Below are 17,314 nucleotides of genomic sequence, written 5' to 3' on the forward strand. Positions count from 1 at the left end.
CTAGGACAGCCAAACCTAGGAAACCACTAAAAGAAGATTCACAATTACAGAATAGACGATACCCACACCCTTGTGCACCTCTAAACTTAATAAGAACGACAAACCTCTCAGCTTGTCTCCATCGTGACCATCTTCAAATAGTGACTTCCTTTACTGACCATTCGGTAGACTTTCTTCACCAAAAACCAATCAAAGACACCATCTTTAACATCATCTAGTGAGCAAGGCAACATGCCAAAGGCTAAGATGCCAAACAAGAGAAAGGGCAGCTTCAAGCTATATCATGTCCCCTCTTGAATATCAATACCACCATGACCCAGTGCTAGTGGAGAAAAAGAGACTTTTGTGAAGAGATAGCAAAACAAAATAAATTTTCAAAGTCTACAGTGAACAGTGACAGGAAAACTATTTATAGGAGAAATATTTTCTTCACCACGTCCTAACAGGACACTTTCGTTTTGACGGGAAGAACATATTCGTAGATCTTTGAATTTCACGTCCTAATGAGAAAGCAATTCCGTTATGACGGGAAGAACAAACGTCTCCTCTTCATCACATGTCCCGTCTTAACGCACCAGCTAACGGAAAACCAAGGAATCCAACTTTGGTCCCATTACATGTCTCGACCTGACGGGGTTCCTAACAAGAAAACCAAGGCTTCAATTTTGCTCTCGTCACTTGTCCTATTCTAACGAGCTTCTTGACGAGAAACTAGGAAGTTTAACTTTTGTCACTTTACATGTCCCGTCTTGATAGGGTTCCTGATGAGAAAACAGAGGCTTCAATTTTGGTCTTGTCACTTGTCCCATTCTAACGAGCTTCCTAACTAGAAACAAGGGAGTCCAACTTTTGCTCCCGTCACATCCTCATCCAGAAGATGTTCTTGACGAGAAACCAGGAAGTCCATCTTTGCTCTAGTTGCATGTACCGTTCTAAAGGCACTCCTAACAAGATACTAGAAAGCTCTTCACTCAGTCCAGTTACATATCCCGTTCTGACGGAAAACTAGGGAACACCTCTGAAGACCCTAAAAACAACACAGACTACCCTTCAAACAACCCTTAAGGTTTTACACACAAACACTCAAAGTTTTAAACATAGAGACATTACAAGAACAATCATTGAATTAGGCCAATCTAAAATCTAACATTAAATATTGTTCAATCACCAACTCCTTCTGAGAGTCATCTCCCCTCACGTTACAAACTCCTCTTCTAATTATCCTCTGAAGATAGTGTCAAAGTTCATAAACAACAACTACTCCCAGCCATTATCAAGTTACTAGACTCAACTAAGATCGTCACGAGGATCGAATAAAGATTAAAGGTAGAGCTCTAATTCAGGTAAACATGTTAGCTTATTTATAGGCCGGACCCTAGGTATCATTCGGGAGGCTAATTATTTCTATAGATTATATACACTTTCTTAGAGATCTTACTTGAGCATCAGAGGGAGATTACGCTCAACACAGTGCATTTTCTCTTTGTGTTTACTTTCTCGGTTTCAGGAGTTAATCTCAGAGTCTACGTTCACACCGTACCAAAAATTGTTCAAACAAATAATAAACTATTCAAAATTTAATTATAATTTTAGAAACTATGTTGATAAGTGTGGGTAGCATTACTCATTCCTCAATATTCAAGCAAATATATGCACAACCGACTTTTCACCTCCCCCAAATATTTACGAAATTAAATGTCGTTATTAACTATTATACCTATTTTTAAAATACCTCAATAATGATATTTCGAAATAATAAATCCACAACAACAATTTGTTCATTATAATGTTAAACCAAACTATTCAAAATTTCAAATGGTAGGGGAATTCTAAAACTTTTAAAAAGATCGGATTCAAATGGAAGGTTGTAAATCAAAGAACCAAAAAACAAAACAAAAAAATCTAACTTAAGCTTACAACAATTACAAACATGAGCTTCATATTTCCCTTCATTACACACATAGCCCAAAAACAGTTTAAATTTTCATAATGGACCATACTAAGTATTTGGTGGTATGACATGTACGCATCTTCTTTTCCAAATCCAACCAACTTGCATATGGCCTTAAAATGGGTCATATGATCAAGGTACTTAGGGCGAGACTAGATGAAATTGCAATTGATAGGATCAAATTTGGCTTCAATGAATGGACTACAGAGACACAGTCTGAGAATATGAAAAGACCAAATATGCACTCTTTTGTACGTGGGGAACAAGTCATTGGGAGAGAGAATGATAAGAAAGCTTTTAAAGAGCTATTATTCGATTCCAATATGAACGAGAATGTTTCCATCATTCCCATAGTTGGGATAGGTGGACAAGGAAAGACCACACTTGCTCAGTATGTGTACAAGGAGGAGAAGGTCAACAGACATTTTGATATGAGGTTGTGGGCATGCGTCTATGATCCTTTTGACGTGAAAATTATTATTGCAAAGCTCATAGAATTTGCAACTACAGAGAGACCTAAAAGCCTTGAGATGGATCAATTGCTATGTCAACTTCAAGTAGAAATTGATGGGAAGCGATATTTACATATTTTAGACGATGTATGGATTGAGAATCATGGTACATGGTTGAACTTGGAAACAATATTAATTGGTGGCTTGAAGGGAAGCATAGTTTTAATTACTACATGTAGCAAAAGAGTTAGAGAAATTATAGGCACGGGATCATCATATTTTTTAGGAGGTCTATCTGAAATAAATTCTTGGGATTTATTTAAGAAAATGGCATGTAAAGATGGGGAAGAGCCAAAGAATCCAAAGCTAGTAGAAATTGGAAAAGAAATTGTCCAAATGTGTGCACAAGTTCCTCTTGCTATAAGAAGCATGGGGAGTCTATTATACTTAAAAGATTCAGAGGATGATTGGAACAATGAACTTTACAAAATAACTCAACAAGACAATTATGATATTTTCCAAATACTTAAGTTGAGTTATGATCATCTCCCATCACATTTGAAGCAATGTTTTGTCTTTTGTTCATTGTTTCCAAAAGATTATGAAATTAGAGTGGAGGTGTTGATTCAACTATGGATAGCTCAGGGCTTTATTCATTTATTAGATAAAAACAAATGTTTTGAAAATGTTGGTCAGAAGTATTTTACGAATTTGCTTTGGAGGTCATTTTTCCAAGACAGAAAAAAATGAATATGGTGGCATAGAAAGAAATGCAAATGGTGATATTTTCATTTGCGAAATGCATGAACTTATTCATGATCTTGCAAAGTCAATAGCACGAGAGGAGTGCATAATTTCAAATCCCGACGCAACAAGAGTAGTTGAAAGAACTCGTCATGTGGCATTTGATTCATTAAAGTCATTATCGAATATTCCAGCATCCTTGCTTAAGGCAGACAGAATGAGAACGCTTCCTCCACGATTTCGAACAGGGCCTAGCCATAAGTCATTCAATCTTATTTCAAGTTTTAAGTACTTTCGTGCTTTGAGTTTTAGTCATATTCAAGAAGTGCCTAACTCGATCGGCAAGTTAAAGCATCTAAGATTTCTTGATTTGTCTTGGAATGAAGATATAAAACTACTTCCCGCTTCTATAACTACTTTGCATAATTTGCAAACACTAAGACTTGACTTTTGTATTGCGTTTGAAGAATTGCTAGAAGACACTAGAAACTTGATCAACCTTCGGCATCTCGTGCTTTATGCAGCGTGAAATGGGAAAGTTGACCACTCTCCAAACACTAACACTATAAAATTTAGGGAAGAAAGAAAGTTATGTCTCCAAGCCAAAGGGAGGGATAGGCGATCTGCATGGTTTAAATGAGTTGAGAGGCGAATTACGAATCAAGGGATTAAAGCACTTGAGATCTTCTCCATTAGAAGCCAAGGATACAAACTTGGAGAGTAAGTAACACCTTCAAATTCTAAAATTAGAGTGAGGCCCATATATAGAAGATGATGATGATAGTGATAAGTGTTGTGCCAAATAGCACCTAAATTAATGGCCGAATATTCAGTATGTTTTACTCGCAAATACGAGATCATTCCCACGAGGATTGGTAATTTTGTTTAGAATGTGATTTCCTAATTAATTAACTAAATGTCACAAATTGAATTAAACTTAGAGAAATAAAATAAAAGATTAACTAAAAACACTAAGATTCAAAAGGGTAGGGTTTAGTAATGCCTTGAAAATTAATTAACTGGTAATTAACTTCACGGTTCGTCTCTTAGTCTTATCCCTCGCGGAGCAAGATTCATGGACCTCTACTCCTCGAAAAGAGAGGATACTAAGTAGCAGAAAGTATTAAAGTTCTATAAACATTAATCATTACAACCAAAGCATCTACTATGGAACATCAAAGTAGCAAAAATCATACTATACTCATCTTCGTTACAAGGGATCTATGCTAAACCTTACTATGCAAGCATACATTAAAGCTCCTAAGTCTACAGCATAACTCAAAAGTACTAGTTACCATGAGTACTCGCCTAAGCTTGCAATAAGTCCTCAAGCATCTCCCGGATCGAATCCTCCACAATAACCGAATGCTTCGCGGTATCCATCTTCTGTTAAACTATCTATAACTGCATAGTTGTACATATAGAGAAAAAAAGAAAATAATACAAGGGTAAGTCCGACGACTTAGTGAGTATAAATGCACATGACGTACCGGTCATTAAATGGTGAACTTAGTTGTTTATAAAGCACATGCAACATTATGAGATGACAGTTTATCATAAATATGATATAGATATAATATATCCTTATAATCATAAGTAACAGTAATAGTTCAACCATATGGTCTACCCGAGATATTACCCTTCTCAGTAGGGTTGGTGTTGTCCTAAGGGACCTGTAATACAACACCGGTGCCCCGGATATTGCATGCTACCATCCATAACATTAATGGCAAGACCGAGTCCGACCTCGGGTAGCCCACACCGCTAATGATGTACGTCTTGTAGTGACCGTCTATTAGGGAATGACTATGCCTGGTCACAAAACCATTGGATCTAATGCCTACACACACATGCACATTTGACCATAAGGTTAACCTGTATAGTAAGCCCATGGCCGTTATCCCGTACATACTAGTGTACCATGTCAAGCGATACAATTAATCTTATTAGTCTTTTATACACATAGTTTTACATGCCTCTTGGTATCTTATTAATCAACACACGTTTTTACAAAAGAGAGTTTAGAGTAGTTCTAAAATATATTTCATGAGAGTTGCAAAATATGCATGTATTATATATATAAAATAGACGTGCAATGTGGAAAAAATAACAACAAGCATCCATGTGAGTTTGTACTCACTAGGGTCGTAACCATAAAATTCCTTTGAGGATACTGAGAAAAAACCTGTCATTAGTTGTAAATCCAACTAAAATAGACCTAGAACATGAAAACATGAACTATCGAACAACTGGCCAAAATGACATTCCCTAGAACACTTCGGGTCGTACGTCCGGGCTCATGGCCATACGTCCACCCAGAAGGTTCAGGTAGAAATTCATTTGGTCCAACCGTCCTCCTATCTTCCCAAACTGGTTCTAAGGATACCAAAGGGATTCCTAACATCTCCCTAGCCCACAATAACATCTCCATACAAAAGGAAGCCCAACAAGTATTAAACGCTAACCCATGCTTAAACCAAGATAAAGGGCAACAACATAACTAGAAGCTACAAACTACCAACTAAGCTAACTATGAAAAACACTTAAACAACATAACGACTAAAGAACAAGCTAAGCTTAGAAGATTACCTCCTTGAAGCCAAAAACCTCCAAGAATCACCTCTCTTTCTCCAAGACACACAAAATTCACAAAGACACTCACATAGGGGTTTCAGAGAGCCTGGGGGTGAAAATGAGGCTTAAATGCTCGAGGGAAGGGGGTATTTATAGGTGAGAAAAAGTAGAGCACGCTACCAACTGTTCTAAAAAGTAGCAGACGTCTGGTACTATTGGAGCGTACGTTCGGTACTATTTGCAGAGTACGACGTACTATTGGTAGAGTGCGTCCGGTGGTCCCCTAGCGTACGTCCTCACTTAAAGACAAGAGTATACGTATAGTGGTCACCATACGTCCTCACTTAAAGACAAGAGCATACGTACGGTGATCCCCGAGCGTCGTTCGGTTAGAAAGTCTAAAATTTCAAAAATGCTCTTCCAGCTGTCCCTAGTGATCCAAAGTCCAAATTAACCCTCTAACTAAACTACCTAAGCTTAGTTAATTATTTAGGTCACTACAGGTTTTGATATCCACCGCTAACCATACTCAAATAAGATAAACAATATGCAATCGTTTCAATTATATCAAGATACCCAATGTTTTCCAACCTAAGGGCATGGTATCTACTCCTTAAGCTATTGATTTCCCTAAGCAACGAATTAGGCGTGGTATCTACTTTAATTCTTTTATCACTCAAAGGATTTAGCATTACATTAAATTGTTCTTCAAGAAAGCATAAATTTATGGAAATCGACAACCTCACGAAGCCTAGGGCATGTTGATTAATCCTAGGGCATGGGGTTCTTTTGTCACTCAATTATGTCCAGAACTCGGTCATCCAAATTGACACAATTAACAAATAACAAATCCAAATACATGCATATGTTTGTCAAGCACATTCATATGAAGATTTTGATTAAATAGGAAATAATCAAGTTAAATATCAAAAATATAATTGTAGCAAAAGCGCCAATATTGCAACCCTAAAGAGACATGATTAGGGCTTCAATTGAGCCCTAACTAAAATACTAACTATATAACAAAATAAAAGGGAAGAGAAGAAAACCCCAAAACCCTTCTTGATCTAGCCTTCAGTTCTTTATCCCAAGCTTATGTCTACTTCTCCCCCCTTTATTTGGAGGAATAAAGGGTCTATTTATAGGCTTAGGAACAACCCTAAACGTTCATATGCAGCCATTCAACTCACAAATCAAGTTGGAATTGGATTTAGAGTTAGAAACCTTGTCAAAACGCGTGGTCAGTTTCCCAGCACACAAGTGCACTCGATCGTAGGAAGGTGCGCTCGATCACACGCCTGCGATTGATCCTTTGTGTTGGGCACTCGAGCACATGTTTGCGCTCGTGCCTGGCTTCATATGTGATCAAGCGCTGATGTGCTCGATCCTAGCTGACTTGTGCTCAAGCACAGGTGCGCTCGAGCTTAGGTTTCATGCGATTGATCCCACCTTTTCCAAATAAGTCTTTTAACAGTGGAACTTGTCAGAAACGCTTGCTTTTTTCAAAACCCTCAAAACTACAAGAAAACACAAAAAACAAGGCAAAACATCAAACTATAACAAAACTAAGAGCTTAACATATGTGAATTAAGGGGTTAGAATGTGTAACATTCAACACTTATCACACCCCCAAACTTACATATTGCTAGTCTCTTAGCAATACAAAACTGAAAATAAAAACAACATAAAATAAAAAGGTAAATCCTTCTTAAGTGGGATATATGATTGCATTTAGCATATGCAACAAGCGTTTTAAATCCCTAGGCATCCCTAGTAGGACGAGGGAAGTCTCATGAGGGTTTAAAAGAAATGTTACCCACAAACATTATGCAAACATGTTATTCCAAAAAATGCTGCATCCTAAAAATCATAGTTATCATTCATTAGCAAGCTTAACACAACAAACTCCATCTTCACAATTCCAGGAAATTAAGAGTCAATCTCCTACACATGCCATTAGAGATATCACAAGATTCAGCTAGTGTACAGTGAACTTAACACATAGTCATGAGGTTTCAAAAACTAATCTCAATCACGCATGTATCAATACTCAAAATTCATTAGACTTCCCATCGGATGAAATAACTAAGGCATAACTTTCTTTGCTTTCTTTTTGGTCAGGCTGTGCAATGCATAGTTCCCTTGAGCTTTCTAATTGACCCATGTAACGAGTGTTAAGCCAATGACTCTCAAACCAGATGGTTTTAGGGCATTAGGTGTAAAGACACCTCTAAGGACTTACTAACTTGAGTCAAAAAGCTATGAAACCAAACTAGCCATGCTTTTAATCAAATCAAAATTTTCACCTTTTGACGTGAACACTTAGTGCTTAATGAGGCAAGAGGTCCAGTTACATGGTGAAAATCTCATAATGATTATATATATATATATATATGCCAAAGTATTAATTCAACAAGTTACCCAACTTCATCTAAGACATTGAAACTACGTGTCATACCTCACAAACTACGTGCTAATATGCTTGTGGCAATTTAAAATCAAAACAAGTAAATTCTCAAATGCCAGAAGTAAGTAACAAGACTTTAGAAATTCTAACCATCAGATCATGTGTTTAACATTTTAAGCTCAACAATGAAATTCAAATCACAGTCTCTTGGTCAACCAAAATATCAAGAATAACATGAACATGCATTTAAAAAAAAAAAAAAAAAAGAACAAAAATTTTAGACAAAGTGTGTGTGTGTGTATGTCTCCCATACCCCTAAACTTGAATTAAAAATTGTTCTCAATGTGCGGACAAAATGGAAAGATCATACTTGGGAGATGAGAAAACTGGTTGGACTAGGAATGGCTCATAGCATACCCCCAAACTTGAATGGAAAAACACTTGTCCCTGAAAACAAACAACTAAAACAAAACAAAGGAAAACTAAAAAATACAAATAAAATAGAAATATATATATAAAAAAAGATTTAAAAGGATATGGCATTTCAGTGCATGTAGTGGCCTCGGCACCACTGATCTCTGTAGATGCACTCGAGCTCCTTTTGCTTGTGGCTCGAGCGCTTTTGATAGTAGCTTTAGTGCTACTATAATGGGGTTGGCTCCCATGAGTGCTAAGTTTAACATCTTCAGCTAGACTGTGTTGCCTCTCATGCATGAAGTGGTCTCAGTACCACTGATCTGGGCAAATGCGCTCGAGCTCTTTCACACTGTGGCTCAAGCACTTTTGGTAGTAGCTTTAGTGCTACTTTTCTGGTGAAATGCTAGTTGGACTAGGTATGGCTCATAGCATACCCCCAAAATTGTAAGAACATTTTTCCCTAAAACAAATTAAATGATACTCCAACCAAATACCAGTCAAGTGCAACACATTGTTGTAAAAAAAAAATCAAAGAATAAAAATTGAACAACAATGGAGAAATTAAAACTTGAAAGGAGATCATGTACTCTAGCCTGATGCAGGATTCAATTGCATATGGCAGGTATCATATGGAATGATGGGTAAATTCTGAGATCAATGACCCGGCTAAAAAAAAAAAAAAAAAAAAAACAACTAATCAAATTCGAAAATTACAGCAGCTTCAGGACTGCTGTCTGGAGGTGCGATCGATCGCCCTAGATGTGCGCTAGATGGCGTTGCCACAGAGAGATAGAAGCAAATTCAAACTACAGCAGCTTCAGTACTGCTATTCGGACGTGCACTCGATCGCATTGGCCTATGCACTTGATCGCACTAATGCAGACAGACACAATGAAAACAAAAATAAACAAAAGTTAGTGAAATTTAAAGAAAACAGAAACATAAAATAGAAAGAAAACAAAAAGAACTTGAAATTAAAACAAAATAAATTAAATAAAACAAAATTGAAATTGAAGCAACATTAGTACTGTTGTCTGGCTGTGCGCTCGATCGCTGAGGGCTTTTGCTCAGTCGCACTGCAGCAGAACAGAAATACAGCAGTTGTAGTGCTGCTGTCTGGATGTGTGCTTGATCGCACAACTACGTTCAATCTCCCTGGAATAGGTGCTCGAGTGCACTGTTGCAAAACATAAACACATAGGGCTCACAGCAGCATCAGTGCTGCTGTCTGGCAGTGGTGTACTCGATCGCACTGCCGCATAACAGATCAGAGTTGCGGACAAAAAATAGAGAAAAATAAAAACACGAAAAAAATTAAAATTAAATTAAATACAATTTAAAAATTAAATAGAAACAAAAAAAATAAAATAAACAAAATTAAAAATTAAACAAAAACAAAGAAAATACAGTACACAAAATTGAAATTGAAATAGAATTAACTAAACTAAAGGGAAAAAAATTCTAAACACAATTTAAAACAATCCCCGACAACAGCGCTAAAAACTTGTTGTGCCAAATACCACCTAAATAAATGGGCAAATATTCGGTACGTTTTACTCGCAAGTGCACAAGATCAAAACGATAGTATAACAAGCAAATACGAGATCATTCCCACGAAGATTGGTAATTTCGCTTAGAATGTGATTTCCTAATTAATTAACTAAATGTCACGAATTGAATTAAAGTTAAAGAAATAAAATAAAAGATTAACTAAAAACACTAAGACTCAAAAGGGTAGAGTTTTGATATCCACCGCTAACCATACCCAAATAAGATAAACAATATGCAATCATTCCAATTATATCAAGATACCCAATGTTTGCCAACCTAAGGGCTATCCACTCCTTAAGCTATTAATTTTCCTAAGCAATAAATTAGTCATAGTATCTACTCTAATTCTTTTCTCTCTCAAAGGATGTAGCATTACACTAAGTTGTTCTTCAAGAAAACATAAATCTATGGAAATCGACAACCACACGAAGCCTAGGGCGTGGTATCTACTCTCGGTTCTCTATGTTTATTAATCCAAGAACGTATGATGGGGTTCTTTTGTCACTCTATTATGCCCAGGACTCAGTCATCCGTATTGACACAAATAACAAATAACAAATCCAAACACATGCATATGTTTGTCAAGCACATTCATATGAAGAATTCGATTAAATAGGAAATATTCATGTTAAATATATGAAAAATATAATTGTAGCAAAAGCGCCAATATTGCGACCCTAACAAAACATGATTAGGGCTTTAATCGAGCCTTAACTAAAGTACTAACTACATAACAAAATAAAAGGGAAGAGAAGAAAAACCCAAAACTCTTCTTGATCTAGCCTTTAGTTCCTTATCCCGGGCTTGTGTCTGCTTCTTCTCCCTTTGTTTGGAGGAATAGATGGTCTATTTATAGGCTTGGGAACAATCTTGGACGCTCATATGCAGCCAATCAACTCACAAATCGAGTTGGAATTGGATTTAGAGTTAGAAACCGTGTCAAAACTGTGTGAAAACGTGTGGTTAGTGTAACACCCCGGTCCTATATTGGGAAGATGAGAAGAAGCCCACATAGAGTGGGTGGTTTATAAAGATAATCATGGGTGCTAAGTCCCACATTGCTTAGTTACTAGGTGAAACTGAGCTTTATAATGAATTGTAAGGAAGTTCCAAATTGACTAGTCCTTTTGGGTACTAGCGCAGATGTAGCTAACGCTTTTTCCTAGGTCGTTACAAATGGTATCAGAGCCATAGCCCAGCCTGAGATAAGGGGAGCGTGCACAACCCCATGAGGGTCGCCAGCAAGGACGTTGGGTCCTAAGAGGGGGTGATTGTGATGTCCCACATTGCTTGGGCATGGAAAAGATTATGTGTTTATATGGAATATACTCTCTCTAAATGGTATGAGGCCTTTTGGAGGTAAACCCAATAATAAAACCGTGCGGACTTGGCCCAAAGAGGACAATATCATACCACTTGGAGTAGGGGTGTTACCTAAGTCTCTCTCAATCTCCTTTCTTTGATTTCATCTCAGTCTCTCTATGTGGTTATAAAGGAAGATAAAGATAAAAAATATTCAAAGTGGGTAGGGAGATGTACGTGTATGAGAGGAGGAAGGTTAAAAAAGAGACAATGAGTTTCGATAAATAATTACCTTTGATGATTGATTCTTGTAACCCACTGTAAGTTTTCTTGTTTACTGAGTATGATATTGATATCCAATAATACAGATTATTGTGGTTTTGTAACTTGTTTGCCTTTTTGATATATATGATTCATCAATGATTTATATTGTCGAAAATCAATTGATTCACTACTTTACAATTTTAGTAGTGCTTGCAGGAATGGAAAATCAAGGTAATTATGCATTTGTGATTAGAGATTAATATTGAGATGTACAGAGATTCCAAGTTGGTTAAGTTTTGTCTAGAGTTTAGATTGTTGGATAGATTTGTATGAATTCCTTGTACAGCATAGCTTTGGGTATTTTTGTTTAAAGAAAAGTATTTTAATGGTATTGTTTTGTATTCATAATTATAGTTTTTCTGCTGTGTGAGATTATTTCAGCGTAACACTCGAATTTATTTACAAGATAAAAGAAGAGAAATATCACGATGTTACAAATGGTATCAAAGCTACCTAGTAACGCCAGGTCGAGCACTGCATGACGTGGCCATGACGAGGATGTTAGGAATTTAAGAGGGGGGGTTTGTAACACTTTGTCTCATATTGGGAAGATGAGGAAAAGCCCACTTAGAATGAGTGATCTATAAAGATAGTCATGATTGTTAAATCTCATATTGCCTAGTTACTAGGTGAAACTGGGCTTTGTAACACCCCGGTCCCATATTGGGAAGATGAGGAAAAGTCCACATAGAGTGGGTGGTATATAAATATAGACATGAATACTAAGTCCCACATTACCTAGTTACTAGGTGAAATTGGGCTTTATAATGAATTCTAGGGAAGCTCCAAATTGACTAGTCTTTTTGGGGTGATAGTGCAGATGTGGTTAGCGCTTTTTCCTGGGTCGTTACAAATTATTGTGACATCCCACATTGCTTGGGCATGGAAAAGATTATGTGTTTATATGGAATATACTCTCTTTAAATGGTATGAGGTCTTTTGGGGGTAAACCCAATAATAAAATCGTGCGGGCTTGGCCCAAAGTGGACAATATCATATCACTTGGAGTAGGGGTGTTCCTTTGGTATCAGAGCCACCTAGTCACACTAGGTCATGTGGTACTGCAGCACTGCATGACGTGGCCCTGACAAGAACGTCAGGAATTTAAGAGGGGGAGTTTGTAACACCCCAATCCCATATTGGGAAGATGAGAAGAAGCCTATATAGAGTGGGTGGTTTATAAAGATAGTCATGGGTGCTAAGTCCTGCATTGCATAGTTATTAGGTGAAATTGGGCTTTATAATGAATTGTAGGGAAGTTCCAAATTGACTAGTCCTTTTGGGGTAATAGCGCAGATGTAGCTAGCGCTTTATCAGTGCTGCATAAAGATATCGAGGATTGATACCGATATCGATACCTCGCAAAAAAATTGTGACGTCCTAGATCGCTTGGGTATGGAGATGGGGATGTACTTAAATGTATACTACACCCTTAATGACAACAACTCGTTCTCCTAGCCTAGTGGTGGCTAGGGAGGAACAAAGCCTTGAGGGATGCCAGGAGGTCGTGGGATCGACTCCTGGTAGGCGCCAAAGGGGACAATGTTGTTGTGGGAAGGGCTCTGCTTTAAACAAAAATACCCAAAGCTATGCTGTACAAAAATACCCAAAGCTTAGGCTTATTTGGAAAAGCTGGGATCGAGCTTAGGCTTCATGCAATCGATCCCAGCTTTTCTAAATAAGTCTTTTAACTGTGGAACTTGCTGGAAACACTTGCTTTTCTTCAAAACCCTCAAAACTACAAGAAAACACAAAAACAAACAAAGCAAAACATCAAACTATAACAAAACTAAGAGCTTAACATATGTGAATTAAGGGGCTAGAATGTGTAACATTCATATCTTATCAATAAGGCAATTGCAAATGATAAGAACTTTTGCAAAACCTTTGGCCATAGGAAAATTTGAAACTATTAGAAATAAATGGGCATGCAGGTGTGATTTATCTAGCTGGGTGTACTCGCTTTCAAAATAGGTTGAAATTTCGTTAAGCCATTGTAAATGGTGCCAACAAATCCCACCATTGGAAATATTCCCTTTTCTCAAGACTCTTAGGCCTCATTTGGTTTGCGGAATAGACCATTGGAAAGGAATAGCTAATCTTATGGTATATCTATTCCTTCGTTTGGTTACACACAATTCCTGAGAATAGTTTATTCCAATGGAACTACTAATCGCATACACACAGGATTAGCTAAGCCACTAAAAAATGAGTAGCTTAGCTAATCCTTAAGGAATGGAATACATTTTTATTATTTTTTTAAAAAAGTAAAATATGAAAAATAAATTGGGTGGTCGGCCACCCATAGAAGAGGTTGGGGGTGGTCGCACTGCCCCCGTCGCATTTTGAGGTGGCTACGGCTACCACATATTTGCCTTAGGGGTGGCTGCGGCCACCTCCGGAGCTCCTTTGGGGAGGTTGTGGCCACCCCCATTGCTTATTGGGGTGGTCGTGGCCACCCTTGGAGCTCATATAGGGTGGCTACGACCACCCTGGGAGTCATCGGGGGTGGCCAAGGCTGCACACAAAGCTCCTATGGGGTGGCCACGGCCACCCTGCTAGTCATTAAGGGTGGCCACGGCCACCCACGGAGATCCTATGGGGTGGCTGCAGCCACCCCGCGGATCGTCGAGGGTGGCAACGGCCACCCCTATTGCTTATCGGTGTGGTCAGACACCCATTTTATTTCAGTTTTTATTTTTTTATTTTTTTAATGAGTTTGAAAAAAAAAAATTAATATGGAGTTTTTCGTAATTTTGATTCAATTCCAATTTTTGCATGTGTGTTGTTACCAAACTAAAGAATAGGAATAGCTATTCTATTTAGCACTCTTCTATTCTCACTAGTAATTATTCATTTTCCAATGGACTAGACATTCTGCAAACCAAACGGGGCCTAGTCTCATGAACTTGAGTGCTCTGGAGTATATAGGCAATGATGGCAGTCATGTGTCCTCTTCTTCCCTTGAAAGGATCACTTTTGCACGTTTGCCTAAGTTGAGGGGATGGTGGAGGATGAGGGAAACAATAACAGCAAAGGATGAGCCACTCCATCGTCTTTTATTATTCCCATCGCCTTACTTCTTTACTAATCGATAATTGCCCTATGATGTCTTTAATACCAGTCATAGCATCAAGGAGCCAAACATCACCCTCCTTTTCCTCTTCCCTTTCCACTCTATCCAAATTGAAGTTTCTTAGTCTAAAGGGTTTAGAGGAACTTGAATCTCTGCCAGAGGAGTGGCTGCAAAACCTCACTTCTCTTGAGACTCTAAGGCACCCCAAAGCAAATTTTTTTTATTCTTCTTTTTGTTTTTCAGTTTATTTTTGGTGTTTATCTTTAGTTTCCTTTTGTTTTCCTTTTTATTTGTTTTAGTGTTTTGTTTTTCAGGGACAAGTGTGCTTGCATTCAAGTTTGGGGGTATGAGAGACACCTTACACACACTTAGTCCCTATTGTTGTTAAAAATTTTGAAAGAAAAAAGTACATGTTTATGTCTGTCTTAAAATTTTTGTTAATCTGAGAATTGTGATTTGATTTTCGTTAGTGAGTTTAAATTTGTTAACACATGACCTGATGATAGAGTTTCTAAGTTTGGTTACTTACTTAAGGCATTTAAGAATTCACCTGTTTGATCTGATTGAACACAAGCACACTAGCACATCTTTTGTGAGGTATGACATGTAAGCCTAATGTGTATGTTTCTACGTCTTGGGTGAAACTAGGTGACTTATTGGATGATACTTTGGCATGAGTTAAAAAAAAAAAAAAAAAAAAAAAAAAAAAAAAAAAGGATCAATTTTAAGTTTCTCACTGAGTAATTGGACCTCTTGTCTTATTAAGTATTGAGAGTTCATGTTAAAAGATGAAAATTTTGATTTGATTAATGTCATGGATAGTTTAATTATGTAGTCTTTTTTACTCGAGTTAGTAAGTCTCTATGGATGTTTTTACACCTAATGCCCTAAAACCATCTCGTTTTGGATGAATTGGCCTAACACTCATTACATGGGTCAATTAGAAAGCTTAAAAGAACCAAACATTGCACAGGCTCACCAAAAAGAAAAATAATAATAATAAAAAATAATAATAATTTGACTCCATGCCATAGTTTTTCATGTTGATGAGGATCATAGTGGAAGTTGAGATAGCGAGATATTGCACATTGGAATTACTTGAAAGTTTCATATTTATATGCTAGTTCACCTTACACCATTTTGAACTTGTGATACCTTAGCCTGCCTTTTGTAAGTGATTAAACTTTTAAAATTCCAATTCATTGTGAAAATGGAATTTATCTTTTTAAGCTTGCTAATGACTGAAAATCATGGTTTTAAGTGATGCTTTAATTTTGAGGATGACATGAACTATGCATGAATGTTTGTGGGTAGCATTTATGTTAAACCCTCACGAGACTTCATTCGTCCTACTAGGGATGTCTAGGGGATTAAAAGGCTTGTTGCATATGCTAGATGCAATCGTGTTTCCTATTACAGTGGAGATAGAGCAGTTTTTGTTTCTTTTTTCAGTTTAGTATTGCTAAGGGACTAACAATATGTAAGTTTAATTTATGTGTGTTAATCTTTTAGTCATGCTATTTTATGTTGTTTTACTTTCTTTTTGTGTTTTTTTTTTTTTTTTTCTATTTTTAGATATTTTAAGGAAAATGAAGCGTTTCTAGAAGTTTTGAGCATAAAGGACCAAATTTGGAAAAAGCTAGAGTTCGGATCGAGCGCACCACACCTAGGCTCGAGTGCATCAGAGGAACGATTGAGCGCAAGCTACTATCAAGCCCAAGGCACGGCGATTGAGCGCATTTGGGGGACCCAGATACGGAAAGACTTATTTTCCAATTTGGTTTTTCAACCCGAATTGTACTAGGGTTTTGTCCTTCAATTTTATTAAGTTTTCTAGGGTTTCTAGGTCTTTCTTAAGCCTATAAATAGACCTCTAGGCCTCTTAGAAAATATACAATTCCAAAGAGGAGAATTTGGAGGCTACTTCAAGAAGCGTTTTCCGGTTTCTTCTTTCCCTTTTATTTTAGTTTTAGTTTCATGATGTGTAACTAAACTTTTTGTTAGGGCTAGAGTGAAGCCCTAATCATGTCTTTTTAATTTAATATTAGTGTTGTTGTTTCAATCATTGTGGTTTAATTTTATTGATTATGTTTATGTGATTGAGTTCCTCATATTTTATGGTATGAATTTTTTAATTAAGTCAATTTAGATGACCGAATCTGGGCTTAATAAAGTGACAAAAGAATCTCACCATGGGTTCTTAGCTTAATCAACATGGGAATTAGGAGTAGATACCATGCCCTAGGACTCATGTGTTTGTCGATCTCCATAGAATTATGTTTCCCAAAAGAACAACTTAGTAGATATCATGCCTAATTCATTGCTTAAAGAGATCAATAGCTTAAGGTGTAGATACCATGCCCTTAGATTGACAAGCATTAAATATACCATATGATTGGAACATTGGCCTAATATTATCTTAATTTAGCAATTTAATTTGAAAAAATCAATTCTAAATAAAAACAACAATTCTCGTGGGAATGATCTTGTACTTGCACTCTATACTCACGTTCTGA

At 37.0% G+C, this 17,314-nt stretch overlaps 1 protein-coding gene across 1 annotated transcript; it reads left to right on the top strand.

The window, feature by feature from the left end:
- Window positions 1-2,070: 2,070 nt before the first annotated feature.
- On the top strand, window positions 2,071-3,676 carry LOC132181873 (putative disease resistance protein RGA4). The gene is made up of 2 exons (XM_059595104.1): window positions 2,071-2,569; window positions 3,144-3,676. Exons 1-2 carry the CDS (start codon window positions 2,071-2,073, stop codon window positions 3,674-3,676), a joined length of 1,032 nt encoding a protein of 343 aa, XP_059451087.1.
- Window positions 3,677-17,314: the final 13,638 nt, after the last annotated feature.

The sequence above is a fragment of the Corylus avellana genome, chromosome ca5 (genome assembly GCF_901000735.1).
Source record: "Corylus avellana chromosome ca5, CavTom2PMs-1.0".
Taxonomy (NCBI): domain Eukaryota; kingdom Viridiplantae; phylum Streptophyta; class Magnoliopsida; order Fagales; family Betulaceae; genus Corylus; species Corylus avellana.